Genomic DNA, 9,377 nt, shown 5'->3' on the forward strand with positions numbered 1-9,377 from the left:
CATTAGAACAGCGAGCGGCCATCTGCCAGCCTAGCGAACTAGCAACCCCACCAGCTGCAGTCGCAAAACGCCCTACAAAGCAGGACATGCATGCAGCTTCTGACGTCTGCGGCCACACTGCGCTACAAAGCCCAGAAGACCCAGGAGCGGAAACAATGAGAATCACGCGTATAAACGCCGCATAGCTCCACGACCAGCAAGTTTTTTTGGGGGGGGAGAAGAGGCTTCCGTTAAGTGCAACATCGGTTCATTTCGGATGACCGGTTCGTGTGATTATTTTTCCATGTTGAACAAATATACATAAAAAGACTCATGCAGGGGCACTTTAATACCCCGACATGGCGACGGCAAGAAAAGGGAGAGAGCTTTTTACTATTTTGGAGACGAGCGCGGACGCAGAAAGTAGCACGGTGTGCGACAGCCAGGACTCTCCGCTGAATCTCTCGGCCGATGTGAAGTGGTTTGAGATTCCTTACAGAAAGCCGGACTCGGACGAGGAAGACGACGACGACGAAGTGCGCGAGGAGGAGGACGGCGGCGGCGGCGAGGGGGAGAATGGATTCACGAGCGCGGCGGAGGAGACGGAGGAGGCTGCAGACGCGGCCGGCTTCGTCGCAGGAGGAGGCTGCAACATAATTTTGGTCACTGGTAGTAATGGGATCCAGCACGACGAGGAGGAGTACGCAGAGGACTGTTATTATTCTTCCTCCACTAACTGTTCCGATACCGCCTCGAACGACTCGGATATCGATTTCTCCGATTTTGAGGAGGAGGAGCACAGGAGTTTCTTCAGCTTCGAAGAGGACTCGGACTCGGACTGCACTTCTGCCGACTTCTGGGGCGAACCGGATCAGGTGATCGCGATCGAACCGTTCTCCGCGGACAGCGGCCCTCAGCACTCGCTGGGGGACGATGCTGACACCCGTGACTATTTCCGGATACTCTTCCCAGATTCTCTTTTTGAACACATGGTAGAACAAACAAACAAATACGCCCTCTATCGGCAAAGGAGGAGCGGAAAATCCGACCCCCACTGGCACCCCACTGACATCAGAGAGATGACAGCTTATTTCGGTTTGAACATCCTCATGGGCATCAATCAGCTCCCGGACACCGGCATGTACTGGGCCAGCGACATCTTCATCGGCAACGCGGGCTTCAAGAAGACGATGACGGCCCGGCGCTTTGAAAAGCTCACCCAGTACCTCCAGCTGTGTGACCGTGAGACCGAGCCCGTGCGCGGCGAGCGTGGCTACGACGCCCTCTTCAAGATCCGGCCTCTCCTGGACGTGGTGGAGACCTCCATGTGGGACGCGTACACGCCCAATCGCTGTCTGACCATCGACAAGTCCGCCATTGTCATGAAGGGTCGTTTCTCCCCCACCCAGTACATGCCCTCCAAGCCCCTGAGCAAAGGCCTCACGGTGTGGATGCTGTGCGACTCGCGCACCGGCTACTGCCACCGGGCCAAGATGTACATCGGCAAGCCCGGCGAGGACGAGGTCGCGGCCTCCCTGGGCCACAGGGTCGTGACCTCCCTGGTGCGCGGCCTGGAGCGCCAGTACCACCACCTCTTCATGGACGGCTTCTTCACCTCGGTGCCGCTCCTCCAGCGGCTGCTGAGGGACGGGCTGTACGCCTGCGGGCCGACCCAGCCGGGGCGCAAGGGCTACCCCGAGGTCCTGCGTCCCCGCAACGTCGGCAAGCTCTCGCAGGGCGAGTTCTACCAGTGTCAACGCGGCAACCTGGTCGCCACGGTGACCCGGGACGTCAAGGTGGTCAACTGCCTCTCCACGAACTCCGCGCCTGGCATCGTGGGCATCAGTCCGGCTCGGCAGCCGGACGCGGACGGAGACGGCGAGGGCGACGGCGTGAACGGCTCCTCCTCGGGCGTGTCCTTCGGCGTGCCCCGACCTCTGCCCTTGCTTCTGTACCAGGAGAACATGAAGGGCGTGGACCTGTGCGACCAGCTGAGGGAGTGCTACCAGGTGGGCCGGCCGTGCAAGAAGTGGTGGCGCTACTTCCTGTGGTTCTACGTCAACCTGTGCATCGTGGACGCCTACGTCATCCTGAGGGAGAGCCGGGGGGGCGCGCCGCCGCCGGGCTTCAGCGGCAAGCAGTTCACCCAGCGCCACTTCCGGGTGCGCCTGGCGCAGCAGCTGATCGGAGACTACCAAGGGGCGAGGGGCATGGAGCGGGCGGCGCGCAAGAGACACGCAGACTCCCCCATCGAGTACGGACACCGCCTGGAGCGCATGTCGGAGCGCTCTCGCCGCTGCAGGAACTGCACCAACAAGGGACTGCGCCACGAGAGCGTATTCGGCTGCAAGATATGCAACGTCCACCTGTGCAGGGGAGGGTGCTTCTCCGAGTTTCATAAATGACATTAAACTGCTTTTTTTGTTTGTTTTTATATCCTTTTCCGTAATCGAACAACTTTTCTTTTTTTCTTCTTTTTTTTAAACGGTAAAGCTATTTGTAATTCCAAAGGTTACCACTACAAGTGCACAATATAGTCACGGACTTTACGTAGAGCTAGTTTTAGGATAGGAGTATTATTGCACGTATCATAGCGAAAGAAACCTGAGAAACTAGATTATTTGAATTAGGGTAGAATGTTTTGGCGACTCGCCTTCTGTAACGCTGACAGAATTGCCTTGTGTCACTTTTTTATACGTTTAAAATAATGAGAAGGATTTTGTATGAAAAAGAAGAAATCAAACTTTTCTGCACTTACAATAGATCAGAAAATGTTTACTACGGGAAGTTTATCTCTCTCCTTTTCCAAAATAAAATATTCATCATGATGTACATCACTGAAAAACCAGTTATTGTGTTTGTGTGTGTATGTTTGTGTGTGGGTTTATGTGTGTGTGTGTGGTATTGAAGCGTGAACAACATCACCGTAGTTAATATAAAACGGGGACAATTATGTGAATATGATGATAAAATCAGAGCATAAAAATAATTGACGCTGGTTTGACTGCGGCTCGGTTCTGGTGGTTCCTGGTCCTTCACACGGGCCTCCGTGAGTCTCTGGGCCTTCGAGGGGACGCAGCTTGGAGCAATTACAGAGTAGAAAAAGCCCCTCAGCACTCTCCGGCAAACGGACCTTGTCATTCCGTCTCTTTCTCCAACCGCACAGAGCCATCTGTGGCCCCGCTCCGCTGGGTCCCGACTCGACACGTGACACGCGTCGCAGACTCGACTCAAACGTTGAAGAAAGAACTCACTTTTTGGGTCAGAATAATCTTCACGTGGTTCGAGAAACACGAAGGGGTGAGCGCTCGAGTCGCCTAAATCAGCATGTACGCGATGAGTTAATGGAGGGTGTTAGTTACAGGCGGCCCATGCTCGCCCAAAAGAGGAGGAATTAAGAATTAATTGAATGAAGAAATATGTGTGACTAGCGTTAAACATGATGTGTATTTTCATCAGAGCTTCCCACTGTTATTAGGCTGCATGCAAGCAGAGATAGGCCTCTCTCTCTCTCTCTCTCTCTCTCTCTCTCTCTCTCTCTCTCTCTCTCTCTCTCTCTCTCTCTCTCTCTCTCTCTCTCTCTTCCTACTCCTCAGGCTCTGCTGTGCCATCCTACACACACACACACACACACACTACACGCACACCCTCCCTTCCCCTTCACTCCGCTCTCTCGCTGGCTCTCTCGGCCGCCCTCCAGCTGGGAGAGGGTTAGTCAACTGGACGGCCATCCCGCTGATCCGCGGGAGCCCCTTTGGGGAGTTACCATGGCAACCGTGGCCGATGAAGACAGGGAGTCGCCAGCAGGCCCGCACGGTTGTCATGGTGCTAGCTCTGGCTTCGGAGGTGGGAGGTGCCAAAGGCCACACCTCCCCACCCCTTCTCCAAAACCGACCATGGTGTGTGTGTGTGTGTGTGTGTGTGTGTGTGTGTGTGTGTGTGTGTGTGTGTGTGTGTGTGTGGGGAGGGAGTTGGCTGGCTGACAGCCTGCACACTGTACACAGAGCCAGACTGGTTACCAGGCAGGCTCTGCTACAGCACAGCCGACACCATTCCTGCTGCCAAAGAATGACATGAAGCTGCTGCTGTGGAGACGTCTTCATGCAGGTGGAGGATTCAGGCATTCGAGGAATCCGTCTCCTAAGTTCTGCGTCACACCAGAAGTCACTGTTCTATTTAATTTAAGAGCCAGCCTGCTGCTTTGCAGATATCTTCAAACAGGTGTAGGAGGCATAATTTGCTTTTGTATTATCCGCACTGCATACCGTGCTACTTAAATCCAAATGATGTGCCGTTTAATCTCACAGCTTTTAGACCCTGTATTTTAAATTGTTTTCAATATTTACGGAGTTATTTCAACGGCTGTCAGTCAGTCCTCCTCACCCACATGGCCATTATACTGTAAAGTTATTACAGATACTTACAATAAGTGACACATAAAAGCAGTTCGACTTACGATTTGAATTACATTTTATGTGTTTCCACTCAAATATTAATACATTTGGCAACCGGCTCAAGTAACAAGTCAATTGCAGTAAATGTGAGTTGAAATATGAGCTTCGTTTTTCAGATCCCACCACAGCGGTGCGGACCGAGTACATGAACGGAAAGATGCGTCACGACGCTATTAGAGTGGACCCAATAGCTCAGACAGGAGTAACAAAGATTACTTTCTTTGGTTGGAAGGTCAAAACCGGGAGATCAGTCGAAGAAGCAAACAAGTCCAAAAAGGGGCGGGGCAGAGAATCAGAGGTCAGGGCAGGGTCAGAACAGGCAGGTCAGGAATCTACTCTAATAACGCTGGAGAACTTGACACGAAAACACAAGACAATCTGGCAGAGGACAAGTGGAAGTGAGGGAGCTAAATAGTGAGGGACTAATGAGGGGATGCTCTGCAGGTGAGAAGGGCGTGAGGACCAGGTGAAGGGAATGAGGGACTAACGAGGTGACCAGAGGCAGGTGAGAAGGGCGTGAGGACCAGGTGAAGGGAATGAGGGACTAACGAGGTGATCAGAGGCAGGTGAGAAGGGCGTGAGGACCAGGTGAAGGGAATGAGGGACTAACGAGGTGACCAGAGGCAGGTGAGAAGGGCGTGAGGACCAGGTGAAGGGAATGAGGGACTAACGAGGTGACCAGAGGCAGGTGAGACGGGCGTGAGGACCAGGTGAAGGGAATGAGGGACTAACGAGGTGATCAGAGGCAGGTGAGACGGGCGTGAGGACCAGGTGAAGGGAATGAGGGACTAACGAGGTGATCAGAGGCAGGTGAGCAGGGCGTGAGGACCAGGTGGAGGGAATGAGGGACTAACGAGGTGATCAGAGGCAGGTGAGAAGGGCGTGAGGACCAGGTGAAGGGAAGGAGGGACTAACGAGGTGATCAGAGGCAGGTGAGAAGGGCGTGAGGACCAGGTGAAGGGAATGAGGGACTAACGAGGTGACCAGAGGCAGGTGAGAAGGGCGTGAGGACCAGGTGAAGGGAATGAGGGACTAACGAGGTGATCAGAGGCAGGTGAGAAGGGCGTGAGGACCAGGTGAAGGGAATGAGGGACTAACGAGGTGATCAGAGGCAGGTGAGGGGAGTTGGATTGACGAGATGGTGTGACAGGATGAAAACAACTATTACAAAAAGGAAGGCGTGGAGCTAAACTGTTACAAGATGTGAAACCTGTGTTTGTTGGTCACTCTGGTGCTTTTGTATTATTAATGTCGTGAATAATCAGTTTTGTGGGCTGAACGTGAAATCGTGAAGACTTATATATGTGCGTCAGAACCAACCACTCTCTCTCTCTCTCTCTCTCTCTCTCTCTCTCTCTCTCTCTCTCTCTCTCTGGGTGGGTGGGTGTGTCACAATAGCCAGCTCTAATGCTTCCAGGATGGATCCCAACAAGCTTCCCCTTCCTGGGCAGGGAGAGATCTCCGAGTCTCTGTCATGAACACGGGCCTGGTTTCACTTAAGAACTGCTGCTTTAGGAACACATGTACCGATAGAACTGCGAACGTGCTTTTGTTCAATACTTTTCTCTCTTGCAAAATGAGTCCATGGACAAAGATGAGCGTGAGAAACCCCCAGCATCTAATTCTCTCTCAGTGAGTCATTGTTTGTCTCCGTGCTGAGATGCATGAATGTTAATTCCCAACACTCACGATCGGGATGACAAATGGCTTCTTAACTGTAAATTATTAAAATTGATTCAAATTAATAAGTATCTCACACGGAAGAAGTCCGTCTTTCTTTTCACTCCTTTATCTTATGAAAGGACTTCTTCCCCTAACATCAAAATACAGCTTTTTACATTGGCAGTAGAGAGTAAAGTAAGTAGATCTACTTTAATTTAAAGTGTGCATATGTATAATTATGAGGTACAGATTGTGTTCTTCTTTCCTACCCATTGAACATTACTACTTTGTATGAAGTATAAAACTAGCTCCACCTCAACCTACAAGCGTGCAATGTTATAAAGCATCATATTATGTTAGAGGTGGTCACATTTAATTCACAGCTGTGCCTGTAATGGAGGATTTCTATGTTATGGTATTTAAACTTGTACTTACTGAAGTAAAGGATCAGAGTCGTTGGTTCAAAGTCTAAACACTCACACTCACAGACGACACACATCTCCATCTAGTGGAAAAGAGAGCCCAGTGAGTTATCAGGCAATTGAGAGCACAACAAACACGTATTCTGTGTCGGTATGTTCTCGTCATTAAACATGCATACAAGTGGCTCTTCATCTTCATTACCTTCGCATTGAAAATGCGTAAGGTTATGTTTTGATCGCCGTGTATTTATTTATTTATCTATTTATTTATTTGTATGCGTGTTCCTCGCATAACAAAAAAAGTTTTAAACCGAATCGCATGACATTTGGTGGGATGATTGGTTATTATCCGGGGACCATTTGATTCGATTTTGGGATCGATCGGGTCAAAGGTCAAGGTCATGAAAAGGTCAAATTCTTCTTGCATCGCATGACAATTGGTGGGATGATTGGTTATTATCCGGGGACCATTTGATTAGATTTTGGGATCAATCGGGTCAAAGGTCAAGGTCATGGAAAGGTCAACATCTTCTTTTTACCATAGCACGGTCAATTTTTATCCAATTGGCATGCAACTAATGCCAACATGTTCACAATTCAATGCCCAATCTTGTGATATGCGAAGGTATGCGCTCTACCGAGTGCCCGTTCTAGTTGAATATGTTTAACGAGGAAGGTTTTTAAACCAGATGGATCGCTTCGGTTGTTGTTGACGTGGTTTCGGTGAGCCGAGCAGAATGACCAGAGGGATTTTGATCTCCGAGTCTCTCGGGACATCGAGACGGACCTGCAACAGAGAAACAACACTTCCGTTACTGCTCTGTACTGTACACATGTGTCGTTGGGCAGTGCGGCTGCTTGGCTCTGGACCCCTGAGAGCAGGTGGTGAACGCAGGAGAACAGGACCGAGCAGGTCTGTAAGAGGACACTCTCTTCAACATGTAACCGTCATACATGTGCAGGCAAGCCACGAAGGCTGCCCCCTTTAGCCCCTCCTCCATCTGGCTCTCCCCCGTCACACAGCCAATGTGGTTATGTTGTGGTCATCATGCATGGCTCGGTATTGGCGCGTTAATACCTTGAGTCTGTACTCGAGCTTCATCATGCAGCAGTTGAAGAAGGTTGGGTGGAGTTGTGGAGGGATACTCAGAACTCTGGTGACGGACCGGCTGGTCTCAGCTGCAACGGGGTCTCCGGTCCCGAAGAGGGTTTCATTCGTGTGGACTGTCCTCTCGGACTGAGCAGCAAAGGTCTGCTTTTCACACAGGTGGAATGTGGGCGTTACTGTGCGAGCAGAGTCATTGAGGACCTCCACAGAGACCGCCATTGCTTCACCTGTTTGTATTCAGGAAGACAATAAGCTCCTTTTAGTGTTTAGTTTTGTGTTTTTATATTTATTTTCATTGATGCTCTGATGTGCACCGCTGCTGTGAATTTTTAATTTTCCCCCTGTGGGACGAATAAAGGAATATCATATCATTTGATATCATATATATATCATAATAACAGCATTACGGTTTTTTTTCGTGAAGACAATTCAGAAAAAAATAGACATTCTTAGTGAAATCTGTTTACCTTGCTTTACTCCCAGGGACTCGGAGGTGACATTCACAACAACCTTTGCAGAGCCAGAAAATGAAATCTTGGTTGCATATTGTTGCTCCTACCAAATATAAAAAGTATGCTGTAAAGAAGCCACGTCTTTGAATACCAGTTTGAGCTGACGTTATAGCTCCATGGATAATAATAATAATGATAATAACTTTATTTATATAGCATCTTTAAAAAAAATGTTTACAAAGTGCTCCACAGAGAGTCAAAGCAAAACATGTGGAATAGCAAGAAACCAATATTACATTTAAAAGTATATATTAAAATGAAAAATAAAATGAAAAATAAACAAATTAATTACAAACCAAATTAATTAAAAATAAATTAAAAACAGACAAACTAAATTAGGGGGACCAAAGTTCTGCATAAAAAGACTAGATCACTTAAAAGCTGTTCTATAAAAATGGGTTTTAAGAAGTGATTTAAAAGAAGTTACTAATTATGCGAGCCTTATCCCCTCCAGTAGGTCGTTCCAAAGCCGAGTTGATGAATATTTTAACAGAGTGTAATTCTAAACCTGAATACATATGTGGGAAAAGAAAACCGGATTTGAAAGGCAAAGGCAAATCTGCTCCATACCTTTAGTCCGATTATTATCATTTCTGATTTGGAGGCAAATGGGAACTCTGACTTGGTCAGGAAAGGGAACTCCGTCTTGGTTTTGTGGACGAGCCAGATCGACTGGGTCAGCTGCGCTTGTAAACTATATGTTATTTTGCCCCATTTCCCCTCGTAAGATGAGGGCATATCTCTGAAAACAAACATTCCAAATACGTAATAAAGATTATCTTATTTAGGAAGTAAATGTGTTTATTATAAATATAATTATAAATAGATATTGCACACTCACGTATTGGGAATCACAAAAGTGAATGGGTAGACATTTCTCCCAGAGTGGATGATTTCAGAACCTTATGAAAAGAAATATTTTTGTTAAATGCACATTCATCAATTTGATCAAAAGCTTTCTGCTTTTCTTCCTCTTTTGGCTCGCAGTGTGACAATACTAACCATCTCCTTTGTTTTTATCCTGAATGATAATATGCTCCAAATAAAAGTACGTCCTCTTGTCCCTTGTGGCTTGACCTTCTCGTTTGTGCCATGCTACTTTAGCTTTTCCTTTGGCTTTGACTAAAAGGCACTGCACTTTGGTCCCCCCGCTGGTCAGCACCGTCACCCTGCCAGAGAGCGAGTCACCGGGAGAGAAGGTGCCTTGTTCGTTCACCTTGTTGTAATCCACCGAGAGATG

The 9,377-nt window shown here is 48.6% G+C and overlaps 1 protein-coding gene across 1 annotated transcript; it reads left to right on the top strand.

The window, feature by feature from the left end:
* Positions 1–338: 338 nt before the first annotated feature.
* On the top strand, positions 339–2,384 carry LOC130197391 (piggyBac transposable element-derived protein 4-like). Its single transcript, XM_056420053.1, has 2 exons — positions 339–515; positions 666–2,384. Exons 1-2 carry the CDS (start codon positions 339–341, stop codon positions 2,382–2,384), a joined length of 1,896 nt encoding a protein of 631 aa, XP_056276028.1.
* Positions 2,385–9,377: the final 6,993 nt, after the last annotated feature.

Source organism: Pseudoliparis swirei, chromosome 7, assembly GCF_029220125.1.
Source record: "Pseudoliparis swirei isolate HS2019 ecotype Mariana Trench chromosome 7, NWPU_hadal_v1, whole genome shotgun sequence".
Classification (NCBI taxonomy): domain Eukaryota; kingdom Metazoa; phylum Chordata; class Actinopteri; order Perciformes; family Liparidae; genus Pseudoliparis; species Pseudoliparis swirei.

Coding starts and splice junctions, on each gene's coding strand:
- LOC130197391 (XM_056420053.1), top strand. CDS start 339: ATGGCGACGGCAAGAAAAGGGAGAGAGCTTTTTACTATTTTGGAGACG. Junction 516..665: donor AGGAAGACGACGACGACGAA/GTGCGCGAGGAG, acceptor AATGGGATCCAG/CACGACGAGGAGGAGTACGC.